The sequence below is a fragment of the Manis pentadactyla genome, chromosome 1 (assembly GCF_030020395.1).
Source record: "Manis pentadactyla isolate mManPen7 chromosome 1, mManPen7.hap1, whole genome shotgun sequence".
NCBI lineage: Eukaryota > Metazoa > Chordata > Mammalia > Pholidota > Manidae > Manis > Manis pentadactyla.
In genome coordinates this window covers 103,729,043-103,745,074 of record NC_080019.1, presented here as the reverse complement: position 1 = coordinate 103,745,074, position 16,032 = coordinate 103,729,043, and the positions used below count along the sequence as shown (strand labels likewise).

The window sequence follows — 16,032 nt, the reverse complement described above, 5'->3', positions numbered from 1 at the left end:
CTTTTCATGTGTCTGTTGGCCATATGAATTTCTTCTTTAGAGAACTATCTGTTCAGCTCCTCTGCCCATTTTTTAATTGGATTATTTGCTTTTTATTTGTTGAGGTGTGTAAGCTCTTTATATATTTTGGATGTCAACCCTTTATTGGATCTGTCATTTATGAAAATATTCTCCCATACTGTAGGATGCCTTTTTGTTCTATTGATGGAGAACACCAAGATTTTTACAGTTTATCTTAATCATATCTAGCTTCCAGGACAATAGATATCCTAATAATTCTGCCTCAAAACTATTAGGTGGAAGAAGTTAAACTGTCACTGTTTGCAGATGACATGATATTGTACATAAAAAACCCTAAAGAATCCACTCCAAAACTACTAGGTTTAATATCTGAATTCAGCAAAGTTACAGGATACAGAATTAATACACAGAAATCTGTTGTATTTCTATACATTAATGATGAACTAGCAGTCAGAGAAAACAGGAAAGTAATTCCATTCATAATTGTTTCAAAAAGAATAAAATACCTAGGAATAAACCTAACCAAGGAAGTGAAAGACCCTGAAAACTACAAGACACTCATGAGAGAAATTAAAGAAGATATCAGTAAATGGAAACACATCCCATGCTCATGGATGGGAAGAATTAATACTGTCAAAATAGCCATCCTGTCTAAAGCAATCAACAGATTCAATGCAATTGCTATCAAAATACCAATAGCATTCTTCAACAAACTAGAGCAAATTATTCTAAAATTCGTATGAAACCACAAAAGACCCCAAATAGCCAAAGCAATCATGAGAAGGAAGAACAAAGCTGGGGGTATTATGCTCCCTGACTTCAAGCTCTACTACGAAGCCACAAGTAATCAAGACCATTTAGTATGGCACAAGAATAGACCCATACATAGATCAATGTAACAGAATAGAGAGCCCAGATATAAACCCAACCATATATGATCAATTAATATGATAAAGGAGCTACGGATATACAATGGTGAAACAACAGCCTCTTCAACAGCTGGTGTTGGCAAAACTGAACAGCTACATGTAAGAGAATGAAACTGGATTACTGTCTAACTCCATTCAGAAAAGTAAACTCGAAATGGATCAAAGACCTGAATGTAAGTCATGAAACCAGAAAACTCTTAGAAGACAACATAGGCAAAAATCTCTTGAATATAAACATGATCAACTTTTTCCTGAACTCAATTCCTCGGGCAAGGGAAACAAAAGCAAAAATGAACAAATGGGACTACATCAAACTAAAAATCCTCTGTACAGCAAAGGACATCATCAGCAAAACAAAAAGGCATTCTATAGTATGGGAGAATATATTTGTAAATGACATATCTAACAAGGGGTTAACATCCAAAGTATATAAAGAACTCACACGCCTCAACACCCAAAAAGCAAATAACCCTATTAAAAAACAGGCAGAGGATATGAACAAATAATTCTCCGAAGAAGAAATTCACATGGCCAAAGAAGAAAAGATGCTCCACATTGCTAATCATCAGTGAAATGCAAATTAAAACCACAATGAGATATCACCTCACACCAGTTAGGATGGCCAGCATTGAAAAGACTAAGAACAAGAAATGCTGGCGAGGATGCGGAGAAAGGGGAACCCTCTTACACTGCTGGTGGGAATGCAAACTAGTTCAACCATTGTGGAAAGCAATATGGAGGTTCCTCAAAAAACTAAAAACAGAAATACCATTTGACCTGGGAATCCCACTCCTTGGAATTTACACAAAGAATACAACTTCTCAGATTCAAAAAGACATATGCACCCCTATGTTTATTGCAGCACTTTTTACAGTAGCCAAGGTATGGAGGCAACCTAAGTGTCCATCAGTAGATGAATGGATAAAGAAGATGTGGTACATATACACAATGGAATACTATTCAGCCATAAGAAAGGAATAAATCCTACCATTTGCAACAACATGGGTGGAGCTGGAGGATATTATGCTCAGTGAAGTAAGCCAGGCAGGGAAAGACCAGTACCAAATGATTTCCCTCATTTGTGGAGTATAACGATGAAGCTAAACTGAAGGACTAAAACAGCAGCAGACTCACAGACTCCAACAAGGGACTAGCTGGTTACCAAAGAGGAGGGGTAGAGGAGGGTGGGTGGGGAGGGAGGGAGAAGGGGATTGAGGGGTATTAAGATTAGTACACATGGTGTGGGGGGTCATGGAGAAGACAGTGTAACACAGAGAAGACAAGTCGTGACTCTGTGGCATCTTACCACACTGATGGACAGTGACTGCAATGGGGTATAGGGGGAGACTCGATAATAAGGGTGATTGTAGTAACCACACTGTTTTTCATGTGAAACCTTCATAAGAGTGTATATCAATGATACTTCAATTAAAAAAAAAACTATTAGGTAACTTAAGACAGCAGCATGACTTGGTGGTTGGGTTCTAATAACAGTTTAATAAAGTTTTAAACTCCCTTTACATTACTTGGCTACCAGGTAAAATCTTATTTTCTACCTTTTTTTTTCACCTTGCAGGTAGCTAATATTATTATATGGCATCAATGATAATCATACACATAACAGCTTTACATGTAACTGCAAATGCTGATCAACATTCTAAGGGTGTTCATTTCATTCCAACAGCCATGCTGCAGAAGCGCGCCACAGTCTTTCCACCAGGTAACCCAAACCGCGTATGATGAAGTTCAATGTGAAAGATGCCTGAAGCTCAAGACTTAAATTATTTTTACCTTGAACTTACTTATAGTATTTACTTACAATTTACTTAAAATTGTGTCAGAATTTACTTACAATGACATACCTGAATTTTGTAACTTACTTTCAGTATTAATTTTATAAATCAATTTGTTACATTAACTATTACTATTTTTTTAACGGCAAGTTTCTGAAGAATGAAATTCATATTCAGAGACAACTACATTCAAATGAGTAGTACATAAAAGAAGGAAAACGTGTAACACAGGAAAATCATAAATTAGGTAAGACGCTCTCACAGTTGTCCATTTTACCAATTTGTGGAATTCTCAAATATTTCTCATGTACATACTCCAAATATGTAAAACCCCCACATTTTATTTTGGTTAGTCAATACTGAAATTAATCAAGTCTTTAAAAAATCTGTCAAAAAACAAACAGTAACAGGAGACAAGCATACCCCATTTGACACTGAAGCCGTGAGATGTAACCGGTCCTTTGATGAGGGGTCTCGTCGGAGGTCCGGGCCTGTCAGGACTCGTTGTGCACACCAGAACTTCGCTCGGACAACTCTTCCCTTCCACATTGGAAGCAGTCAGCTGTAAGAGCCGAGAAAGCACGAACATGCTGTACATCCCAGGCACTGAATCAGCAGGGACTCTCCAACACGGCGAGATCGAGGCCTCCACACACCCACACGGACACCGACACACACACACATCTGCTCTCTTTCTTAATCTCAAATAAATGATTTAAAGAAGTTTCTTTCATGGAGTACTTGTTTTCTGTATAGTTGTGGCTGTTAACAATTAATAATAAAACCATAAGCTGGGTTTCAGCTAAAGACATTTTTATCCTTTCAAGAAGATATAAAACCAGTAATTACTATCTAGTTCTATTGTTTTGTGAAAGGAAAATATTGGTGGTGGGGATTGGGGGGAAAGCAGATAAACCACCTCACTTAAAAGAAGGGCAATGCCATCTTGTGGAGAAATGCTAGTAATGTACCTATGTTCTCAGAGCCCACATCAAGTAACAAGGGTCTTTTAAAATTTTGAAGACTTTCATTTTCCTCAAATAGTCACACAATCCACTTGGTAATTTTACAACTATTTATTAAGTGACTACTATGTGCCAAATAATTCCATTTAGCCCCCAAATTAGAGGAGGAGTAGAATCAGAACACAACCTTCTTTCTCCAAAATGCAGACTGTCTAATATTAGATAACACAGTGCTGGGCCCAGGATCAACACACAGTGGCACCGCACAAATGCAGCAGGCTGGGTGCTCTCTCTTAGTGACTGCAAAGCACTAGTTTTGGCAAAAACGCAAAGTCCTGTGGCAGCATTAATGATGGTGTTAATGCCCAAAGCAAGGCCTAGGTTGGGAGGGAATGGGCCATGGGGTAGAAAAATAAAAACAGTTGAGGAAAAAATAATGCGTAGAAGAGCAAAAGAAAGTGGAGAATAAAGAGGACTCTGACTACAAGGAGAAACACCAGAGAGAAAGGGGTGATGTGCAGATGAGTGGCAGGGACACTGGGCATTTGGTTTGGGGCTTCCCAGGCAAGGGCACCTGGCCACGCTGTAATGCAATTTATTAAAACAGTTCTCTTTCTCATAAGTGGGGTTTTAAAGTATGGTGTGCATTTCATAAACGTTAGTTTAAAAACATGAAGCGCAGTAACCTTAAAACAATTTTGTGACCTGCAGAGTCAATGTGAAATCGTAAATGGATGAAACAAAAAACAGCTTCTTTTTTAAGCAGTTTAGGTACCAAAATGACTGACTCACCCTGAATTTATACTGTGTGCTTCTTTTGAGATTTTTCACAGTACAGGTTAAATCCTCTCCAGTGTATTTTGGGTGGAAAAGGTTATCCTGAAAAGGCAAAGCCAGAAAAAAACAATGTTATAAAATCTGGGCACTGAATACCTTTTAGGTAGAATTTTTGTATCGCTTCTTTGCTTCATCCCAGTGGGCCAGAAGTCCGGCAGCTACTGCAAAAAGAGAATCTCTCTCATGCATCCATGGTGCTTGCGGATAGATAGCATTCTAGCTTTAAGTAAAAATTTAACTCTATCACATGGTAATCTCCCCTGTGTCTGTTCAACTTTACTGTGAGGCTAACACTAATTTGCATGAGAACAATGCTCTCTCTTGGAGAAAATGTAAATTTGTTTCCGAATAGATGCCATTATGTTTTTCTCAAAGAGCAAACTTTTCCTGGTTACTTAATAAGCATTTGAAATAACTAATTTAACCACTAAGTAGTACTAGGTGACAAAGGAGTATGCATTCTAAAAAAAAATTTCACTTAACAATGTAGTCATGAAAAAAGCCTCTAGTATTGAGGTCTTCACTGTAGAGCTGCAATGTGCTCTGCAGTAAGCTGTGGCTGAGGTTTCTACTAACCACATACTGTCCTCTTCTGGCTAAGGGAGAAAGGACAACTTGGATGTGGAAGGCATGGTTCTTTAAGAGGACAAATATACCACTAAAAGCTGAATGTGCAAAATTCATTCAAGAGCATTCTCAATCATGTATCCATCCACCATCACTACTGAGCACCTTCTGTGAATCACACTCTAGGGGCTCAGCACTGCCCAAGAACAGACAAAGCCTTGCCCACAAGAAACTTAAATGCCAGCTGGAGAAAGTGATTTAAAAAAACCACAAAACCTGTATATAAATAGAGCATGTCATGTGGTCCTACGTGCTATGACAAAAATATTAAGCTGGGTAAAATGATAGTGGTGGATCTAGTAAGGTGCTGCTTCCTTATAGCTGCATGAGTTAAATAAGGCAGCTACATGGGGATCTTTAAATTTAAATGAAATATAATAAAAAATTCAGTTCTTGGGACCACTGCCATATTTCCAGTGCTCAGTAGCCACGTGTGACTAGGTGCTACCTCACTGGAGAGCACACACTATGGACCATTTACATCACTGTGGGAGGTTCTACTGGATGGCACTGACAGGGTGGGCAGGGTAGGGCTCTCCAAGGGGTTACATGTGAGAAGAGACCTGAGGGAAGTGAGTCAAGGGCATCTGGAAGGGCATTCCAGCTGCAGGCACAGAACTGCAAAGGCCCTGAGGCCAGGGCACACCTGTGTGTTCCCAAGACTGCAGTGGCAGGCAGAAGGGCAGGAAGGAAGAATCCCGTAGTGGAAGACCATACAGGCATTGTAAAAGCTCTGCCTTTTACCCTGGAAGGAAGTGGAAGGCACTGACACGGAAGGGGCTCTGAGCAGAGCAATAACATGAATGTATTTTATTGAAGAGATCACTGAGGTTTCATGTGGAGAACAGACTGTAGTGAAGGTAGAGAAATAGGTCAGATGCCACCATGAGTTGAGTGTCCACGGGCGAGGTCACGGCGACCTGGAAAGGGTAGTAGCTGTGTAGACGTTGAGAAATGGTTAGATTTCTGGACAATTTTTGAAAGAAAATTTAAAGGGGTTTGACTGATTATACACGGAGGTCAAGGATGACTGAAATTTCTTGTTTTCCCTAGTGTAAGGACAGGGATGTCACTTACCAAGATGAGGAGGACTGTGGGAAGGACAGCCTCCTGCTGGCAGTTGTAGTGGTAGAAATTAAGAGTTTGGTTTTGAACTTAAGTGGCTAATTCCTGATGTCCTCTAGTTATGACGATGCTGACTTATAGGGAACATATGCAAGGGAACAAAATCTGAAAAACTTACATGTTCATCCTCCTGGATTTCCAAGGTGTAGGTAACCACCTCCTCAGGTGAACAGCCTTCTGGTTTATTCCACTGCAATGTGACCCATGTGACCCCAGCTCGAACAAGTCTCGGGGCAGAGGGCATCTGAGGAATGTTTCCTAATGTGTAGCATACCACCTCTTGGCTATAACCACTGTAGAGAAATAACCCCAATGAGACACATGTTTAGAGATGTGTGAGGAGATTTGGCATTTATAAGAGGAAGGAGAAACCTACCCACTGCCAACCTCGTTTGTGCTGGAAAGTCTGGGGCCTGATTCAGCAAGCAGAGGAAGGCAACAATCCTTCCTGAGATAGTAGTCCCTGCCACCACTCTCCATGTGCCCAATTTCCCCCTTCAGTCGCTACTACAAAAGCATACCATGGTACAGGACAATATATTCCGGAGTTTATTTTCCCCCCAAAGCACCCAGCGGTAAGAACGACACAGTGCAATGTTTATCAAGCTATGAACCACAAAGACCAAGGGGCCTTCAAATCAGTGTAAGCACAAATAACCGTTGGTGAAAGAAATGCTTTATAAATATACACAGTGCTATTTTTCAAAAGTTTGTGGGTGCTTCCAAGTCATTTATAAATTATTGAAACCATATAAGCCTTATCATTAAGAATTTTTCAACAAATGGACTCTAAAAATGCAGTGGCTATGATGGTTAGGGAGCAAGGGCTGTAAAACCTTGTGATGTTAAGAAGTTCTTTAGGCTAGAAAAAAGGTTGGGGACCGATGATGTCTGAACCTTTAGGATTTTCAAAAAGCAGCGAAGAAAAAGACACTTCCTTTAATCAAGAGTTACCCAGAAAGTGCAACTGATATATGGTCTTTTTCAAAGCACCTTTAATCCACTGACACTTCATTGTACACCTGTTCTTGCCTTTCTTCTGCAGCTTGCAGGCAAGCTGTGGTATCCTAGACAGGCCAGATTTTTTCCAATCCTGTGAGTACCCGTCCTAGGCTTGACAACAATGGCTGGCTCAGAACCCCTTTCCTTGTATCAGGAAACACTCACATATAATTGAAAATGACAACTGAATGAGTAGCTTGCAAAAGTGATGAAAGAAAAAGGCGCATGATCTGAAAAAATAAACCCCCAAGAGGGATTCCTTTCAAAATCTGCATTGTTGCCTTCATCTTGGTTCAGAGGCTCCCAGAAGGGTCTTTGCATTATAGCTTCCAAGACCACCAAGAGGCCACACAAAGGCATCTACCACCTCAGAAAGGACCCTCTACCTTCTATTAGGATTCCCTCTAGGAAAATCTCAAATTGCTTCAGTGTGGAGGCAGTGGGCATCTTCACACCTTCCAGCAACATGAAATGAAGACTCAGAATCACCACACAAACGTTAATGGCATGAGGACAAGGAAACGCCGTACCTGGTGCCGATGTCATTCCGAGCAGCCAGCCTGAATGTGTAACCCATCGCCGGACAAAGCTTTGTCAGCTTGCAATGCTTCTGGCTGCCAAAGAAGCACTGTCTGAAACCACTGTTTCTTTTTCCCTAAAAGAAAACAGTGAAACAAAGCGCATCAATTTTTTGAAAAAATAAGAAAATGACAGAGCATTTTGAATCATTATTTAATTTTCTAGTCTGAATGAACAAAACCAAGAGAAGGAAAGCTTCCAGGGAAGTGCTTGTGTTGCACGCAAAGCCTTCTACAAAGATATGCCATTTTTAATGTAAGGGTGCTACAGAAACTTGGTAACTGAGACTAATAATAGTAATGCACTTGTATTTTCTAAAGTCTTTTTGGTTAATAAAATAGGAAAAGATCCTTTTAGGCACAATTTCTAAGATGTTTGTCACTTGGGTTGGTCTTCAGCCTCAGAGGGATCACTGCCTCTGGAAGGAAACGCACAGCTTCTGCATAACTGATGGGCACCTGGGGACTGGTCTATGCAGCTGAGTGTGCCCCAGAAAGCCCTCCCCACTCCCGAAAATGTACATTCCAGTGACAGTGAGCAGTCTGTTCACTGAGCCCTACATATCAGTCACATGCCTTTGAAGCATCTTGTCCACATCTGCTTTCCTCATAGCAGTGCTTTGAACAATCTGGGAGCTCAATCAACGCTTGCAAGAGTCAAGTTGAATGTCTGATAAGCACTTGGAACATTGGTTGAATTTATCTCTATGTTTTATAGCTACTTTTAAGATTCTTACGAGGATGGATATTTTTAATGTTTTCCTAGCGTTACATGATGCTTCCAATTTCTCGAAGTAAAAAGAAAAGACTCCAGTGGGTTCTCTTAATGGACCAATGAGTAAGAAAAAAAACCCTTGACTGCCCTGTGCCACACTCAGAGGCATGAAATACTTATATCAGCAGTTTGCTAGAACAAATATTTCATTCCCATAATCCACTTTATCTATGTTCATGCAAAGAAAACCACAAGCTAACACTGAATGTACCTTAGCATTTTAATCAGATGTTTGGGCTCAGGGCCTTCAGAAATATGTTTGAAGTTCTCAATTTATTTTATAAAGAAAGAAGAAAGCACATTTTTCTCCTAAATAAGTTGAAGTATTTCCTTCCTTCAGGCAGGCCTCCAAATGCTTACCACTAAAACAGATTCCAGGTGAAGTTTAATTAAAAATAAAATAAACACACAACTAGACTGAAGTGTCACTAGGGTGGGGTGAAGAGATTAAAAACCATGCCTTATTCATCCTTAAGCTAACCCTTTGCCACCTTCCCTTCCCTGAGCAAGGTGGTGCCCTTTCCAGGAAGGGAGTCCAAGTCCTAATAGTCTTTAAGATCCAAAGTTCATTTTATCAAGGTTTCAAAGTACATTCAGAGGCAAACAGTAAAGCATAACATCTTCCAGCTGCTACTTGAGCAAAGTCTCCATGGCTGGTATATCACGCCCTTCTAATTACTTTAACCTTGAGTTTTAACGTTGCTGCAGATGATTTATTCATAGAAAAACCATTTATACATACATTTGCATAATTACATCCAGTGCCTGATTATACTCTGTGCGCCCTGGTATACTCTGTATCCATTTCAAGCTGCAGCGTGATCTACCTTCTTTCCTCCTCTATTTCTGAGCTCAGAGTAAACAGTGCAAGAAAGGCACATCCTGCCGCCACGGAAGCCTCATTCCTTCCAAACCCGATGCTGGCTCCCCTCCAATGCCTCATTTTTCCTATTTCTTTGTTTGGTCTCCTTTGCCCATTTCTGGTGCTTAGAACTATAGCCAGTAAATAAAAGTCAGTCTGTTCTTTACCAGGTTCATTTGCTTTAATAGGGTGAAAACCAGACTGTTCGTGGCTTAAATGAGAAAACAGTGGGGAGGCATCACTCATGGGAACTGGACATTTTTCTTTAAAGGGCCATAGATTTCGGACTCACTAAAGAATTAGGCGAGGAGGCATTCTGTGTCCTTCAAGACATTTTCTCATGTTGCTAACATTTTTAAATTTCTACTTCAGTTATTGGGAACAATTGCTCAATAAATTACAACTTATTTAGACAAAGCAGGCAAATTTTCCATCTTAGTATCTTCTAAAATGTACTACAATGTGCACTGTCCTTAAGATGTAGAAAGACCCAGAGTTGATGGAACCTTAGAATCAGGTTTTAGAAACAATACTTGTAGAGTATGAAGGGGTAAGAGTACAAATAGTTCACAGTTAAGGAAGTAAGGTTTATTGGTGAATTTTTAGAAGTCACTGAGAATAAAGCAAAAACAAGAGAAAGTAGGTTAATAAAATACTTCAGACATGAGAGAAGCTTTTGAGTAAAAGGAAATATTCATACATGACATGTTGTTTAAAAGGGATATCTGGGAAGAAAAATATTCACAAAAGTCACTGCAGTGCAGAAATGATCTATAAGCAAAGAGGTTAACACATGTTGGTGGTAGATGCCATGGGGCTCCAGTGATCCACGGCTCAAGCATATGCTGGTCTTCGGTGACAGACCGTAATACCAGGTGCTAGACATCAGAGTAAGTACATGTCCAAATGTACAGGTGGTGTGAAGAATCTGTAATCCAAGAGGGAGCCCAGGTTGTAAACAGCATTTATAAATAAAATATTATCCAATTCCTCCTTTTGACAGAAATGGATAGGATTTTAAAAAAAAAAATGCTTGAGAAGACTGAAAGATTTAGACAACTGATAGGAGTGATAAAGTGAATGTTTATCATTGTTCATCAGAAATCAAGTATGTATGCCCATCATTGGCATATTACCAATTGATGAAGTATTACCATCAGTGAAGTTTACAGATGGGCAAATCATAACTTCCATATTTTTATAGGTAGTATGGCTCCAAATGATTTTGAGATTACAATTTGTGGCATGTACTTTCTTCTAGTAAATCTAATTTAAGCTACACATAGTTACTGAGATATACTAAGCTTTACTTGGAAAGGAAACTTATTTTCTAATAATTTAAAGTCGGCCTTGCACCAAATTTCCTGTTAAAATGGTCCTAATAGAAATGGGAATCTCCTGACCCTTTTAGGCCTGCTGTCAGTAACTGGTTAAACAGAGGCAGAGGGACGCTTGTAGCCCAGGCCTTGTTCTGGTCAGCTAGAGTGTGTCATGGAGAAGAGAGGGAGACTGGGGGCTCAAAAAGCCTATGACTTGGTTGGTCCACAAGGATGGAACCGGGGCATGGCTGCCCAGCAGCGCCCTGCCCTCCGTGCACTGGGAGAGCAGGTGTGCAGCACGTGAGCTAGCAGGTCAGAACCTTCCGAAGTTGAGCAAGCGAGTTCCTATTCCTCTGGGGAAGGAATGAAATTAGAGAAAGAGGTGAGAGGAGGCTTCAGGCCAAACCCTTGATTATTCTGGAGCAGATCTGGCCACTGGGCAACATTTGATATGAAATGATTTAATTCCCAGCCGTGTTCTGGCCTAACTTTCCATTGCCAGTGTCCACAAGCCAGAAAGGGCAGATTTTCAGGGTCTCCTTGGTTTGTTTCCATTTTGTAATCTTGGGCATGCCCAAATGCTTGTTTCTACAGCACCCACTGAGTTCATGCAAGGACAAGGTTAATCTTTACTGAATGTGAAGAAATCCTGGAGTACAGACGACCTGTGTGCTGATAAACCTCAAGGCACTCAACTTGGCGTGCGATGGGGCATACAAACCTGTATGGCTTCCTTTTCAGCTGAGCCTGGTTCTCACCCGACTGAATTTATGGTTCTTGCTAATCTGCAGTCATTCCACACCAGGCCCAGTCTGAGAGCACCAGTGCGGCACTCAGAGTGTGAGGCGAATGAAACTGTCTTCTGACACGCCCCGAGTGCTTGTACTCCACTTCTGGTCACCACTGCTCTCCAGGAAAGTGCCTGAATTGCTAACAAGTTGGCTTGTGTACATGGCATTTATCAGACTGCCCCTTGCCCAGGCCTGAGCTCCCTGGCTTTGCCTCTCTCTTCTTTCTTACCATCGAACAAGGTATATTGTCTGTGACCTACCTTCTAGACCCCACTGGATGAGCTTACCCTCCCGTCCCTCTGGCATGTGTTAGGGAGCCTGAGTCCTTATACCGTCGCGACTCTGTTACCGCAGAGTTCACCAGGCCCAGGCTATCTCCTTTATCTGACCTTTGGTGAGCAAGCGCCTCTTCTCAGTTCGACTCACATGCTAGAGGCACCGTCCTCGGGGCAAAGACCCAGCGTTAGAACATCAAACACTCTGCCAGCACCTGCCTCTCCTTTGCTCCATTCTCACTCACATTTTAGAAGGGTCACACACACAGTTACAAGACCTAAGAATATTCAGTCCAGATGTTCTTATAAGCTTCCTGGTAAATTCTGAAGAACATCAATAGCCTTCAACTTTTTGCCAGACTGTGAAAAGGGCCTAGTCTTGAAAAGGCAGGGGTGAGAGAAGGAGCTTAGCAGAGTGCATAAAATGTAGACTCGTACATGGCTACAGAGCAGAGAAGGGCTAGCCTTTGGAAACAGTTTTCACACTGTGTTAGCCTCAGGGCCAAAGACCTCCCCACCTCCAGGGGAAAGTGCCTTATTAAACATTATTTCATTCTTTAAAATGAAACTTGGAGACAAGTTATAAATATAAAAGGTTTTAAGTATTTAAAAATTTTATCTTTTGCCCTTTTACTATCTACTTGAGTAACTTTTCATTTCTTTCTAATCTAAAGGTTAAGAATATTAAAATTAGCTATTAAATAAAATTATAAGGTTTTCTTAATTACCCTGCCTGCCCTTCCCCTCCCTCTGCCACTTACACACTTCACTGACCTCCTGTGAGTCACCCAAAGAACAGGACACCAGAGGCTGGGGCATTAACTAGCAGGAATACTGTCTATCTCTTAGGTTCCCTCTCCTTATCAGTGAAAGGTCTATTTCATCTGTTAACTGAGAGGAGCAGTGTTTGCCACCAAGGCCACCCTGCTGGCTAACAGAGCTGTGGTGGGTTTAAGGTCTGAGTCCCTTCCTTATCACTGCACCTCTAGGAACACATTTGTCTTCCTTGTCCCCCTTCCTAGAACAGTCCAAAGAGAAGCAGGGGTAGGAAAAAGAGTTAGGTTGTACTTTCAAAGTCAATGGCCTTGTCTCTAACAATCTTAGGGCACAGTATCTGAAACCCCTTATGTGCTATATGAAGATTAATGGTTCCTCATGACTAAGAGTCATGAGAAGCCTTATGTCATATAGTGGTGGTTTTAAACATGCCTGAAAATTCTTTGATACCCTACCCCAGAAACAAAGTATATAAGGCTTACCCTTGAATGTGGGTGGGCTTGTGACTTGCTTGTACCAGACAGAACAGAGTGGAAATGAAGCTGTGTGATTTTCAAGGCTAGGTCTGAAAAGGTGATGAAGCCTCTATCTTTTCTCCAGAACACTCATTCATTTCTGCAATTCTGACTCCCTTGAAGCTACCAAGCGATGAGGTCCCACCTAAGCCAGCAGTGACCACTAAATCTGTGTGGGAAGACCCCACCAGGCGATGCCCAAGTGCTGCCCAGCCAATGAACTCTCCCAGCTAAAGCCCCAGAAGCTGTGGAATACAGATAAGCCATTGGTCCAAGCCATAAGTTCTGAGGTACTTTGTTACATATGACTAACACTCATCTATTTTGATGTCCGCATTATGTTTATAGTATGAAGTTTTTCAGCAAACTCTTATAAATACCTCCCGTACCATAAATAGTCAGGAGGTAAGGAAGCAGCAGCGTGCACGTTAGTATATAAATGTTTAACGTATGCCTGGATAGTCTGTTTTTTCCATGCACTTAGTACATACCTTTTCCCTCAAAGCCATCCACAAAGTAACACCTCTGAATAGACTTAAAAAATTATTTTTGCAGAAGCTAAAAATGTAACCAGATTCCTACATGATAAAAGATCAACCAACATTCTTAATCAATGGCAATGCAGTTTTACTTCATCTCATAGAGATGAATACATTTAATACATTTTAGACTGAATTAAAATTTTCTAAAATGCTATTCCACAAGTTATAGAGAACTGTGGGGAGATTTTTAAATACAGACATGCACTAGCCCTTTGGGGACAGTTTAGGTATGGCACAGCCTAAAGCCACAGGACCCAGCAAAGTAAACAGCATTCCCAAGGACCTCCACTTGTGACCAGGTTCCCACCTCTCTTGGGTATCTCTTTGCAAACACATAATGAAATAAAGTTCCAGCAGAGAAATCAGTTCACAGATGATCTGCCTATTTGAAATTTGGTATCTAAGTATACAAAAAGTGTTTGATTAATTTCATAAAAGGCAACCAATTTTTTAAAGTTAAGAAATGTTTAAAAGTAACTTAATTTGTAAGACCATGTGACTAAAAGAATGAAAACAAAACATTTTTTCAAGTTATTTTTCCTTCTTTTTTCACTTATGTATCTTCATAAACCTGCCCTCAGTTCTTGGGAAGATGAATCTTCTAAATGGGTTGTGTTCCTGTTAAGGAACTTACACATCTATGGCCAACTCGACGTATCTGACTCACACTGTAATTCAATTAACAATATCTTCCTGCCAGGTCTAACTTTGTAGGCTGGGGAATGTGGCTGTTCTGGCTAACATTTCCAAATTCCCTGGAAGCAGGTATTCCCCATATTGGCACTAACAGATGAAGTTGGCTGACATTTGCAATTGCCTTCCAATTAATAGATTGGAAATGACCCTTCCTGTTCCTCTTATGACAGCTGCATTCCAGGCACAAGAAAATCAGCATGGCCAACACAAGGGCATTAGAATCCACGGGGAATGGGCGCCCTTTGGTCATGTGACTTGTACTGTGCCTGATGTTCTCTTGATCTCCAGGCCTCTTTTCAGTGATCTCCATCTCTTCCAGGTTCTTTCACAGCTGTGCCTACTGCCTTCCCAGCTGCTCTTGCTAGGTTTCATAACTAAGTTTGCCAAATAAGTTACATGAATTTGGTGACCAGTTGTCATGTGCTCATGGCCCATGGCTGCTAGATCCAGACATGGGCTGAGTGAGTCTAGGCTGGGCACTCTCTGTAACAGCATAGTTTAACCTGTCAGAAATGGTAATAATAAATCAAAAAAAAAAATGTTGCACTGGCCAACTGAACTACTGCCAGGCTCAAAGATTTAGTCTGCTAGTACGTCTATATTTAGAAGTTGTTCCAGCACTGGCCGACCCTAGACAACATCAAAGATAAATGTTGGCTTGAGAAATAAAGCAGTGTGTATGTGTTCAGCATAACCATATATAAGTAGCAGTTCAAAATAGGGAGGTGGGGACACTCTACATCTGGGCGGATTCAAAAGTTTCTTGTGCCCAGCTTCACTCTCCCCTCAGTGATGCCTTTTCACTTTACCAAGTACTCTGGAAAAGAGGAACTTTCAAAGGTAAGAAAAGGGGGTAGGATAGGTCTGAAAAGGTGATGAAGCCTCTATCTTTTCCCCAGAACACTCATTCATTTCTGCAATTCTGACTGTTACTAAATGAAATACTGCATAGATTTTATCCCCTGGTACACTCGTTTTTTTTTCATTAATGGAGAGTCTTACAAACCTGAAATAGCCAAGGATGGTCACTAAGTCCTCTGATACAAAACAAACGAATAGTATAGTCCTATATATCCTTCCAAATATGGAGGTTCATCTGATGTGAACTGCTTTGATTAGATTGGTACACTAAGACTGTCCCAGTGAAGGGAAGGGAAAGAAGCAAGGGGGTCATGTTAGAAAGGCTGCCTGTACTACTTACAAGTGCACCTAAGGATGCACAGGCTCCATCCATCCACCTGGCCAACGCCCCAGGGGGTCACCCTGCCAGCTAGCAGCCAACAAGCAGGAGACACATGAGTTGACAAATTAGGTGCCAAAGACCAGATCAGTGTTTGTAATTTAGCCTCAGTTGAAAGCTCCTCACAAGTTCCCCCAAACACATCATAACCCCAACCCACACACGGTAAACAGCAAAAGGCAGTGAGAGAGTGTGATTCAGGTGCGCAGATCTCCAGGGCTGAGGCCCCTAAGAAAGAGATGACTCCTTTTAACTCAGCTCTGTCTTCGGTACCTTTGGACCTCTCTGAGTTAGTAAGCCATTCTCCTGGCTCTGAAATCACCTTCAGACAGAGCAGTGAAGCCTGTAGGAAGGGACATACTG

At 41.1% G+C, this 16,032-nt stretch overlaps 1 protein-coding gene across 4 annotated transcripts in view; it reads right to left on the bottom strand.

The window, feature by feature from the left end:
• Nucleotides 1-16,032, bottom strand: part of FNDC3B (fibronectin type III domain containing 3B) — a 338,844-nt gene that overhangs the window by 52,574 nt on the left and 270,238 nt on the right. For all 4 annotated transcript variants that reach the window (XM_036930882.2, XM_036930884.2, XM_057499990.1 and 1 more), the window contains exons 12-15: nucleotides 7,830-7,954; nucleotides 6,416-6,590; nucleotides 4,501-4,587; nucleotides 3,167-3,305 (exon numbers count right to left, since the gene is read on the bottom strand). In XM_036930882.2, the coding sequence (XP_036786777.2) occupies nucleotides 3,167-3,305; nucleotides 4,501-4,587; nucleotides 6,416-6,590; nucleotides 7,830-7,954 (526 nt within the window). The remainder of the gene's footprint in view (nucleotides 1-3,166; nucleotides 3,306-4,500; nucleotides 4,588-6,415; nucleotides 6,591-7,829; nucleotides 7,955-16,032) is intronic.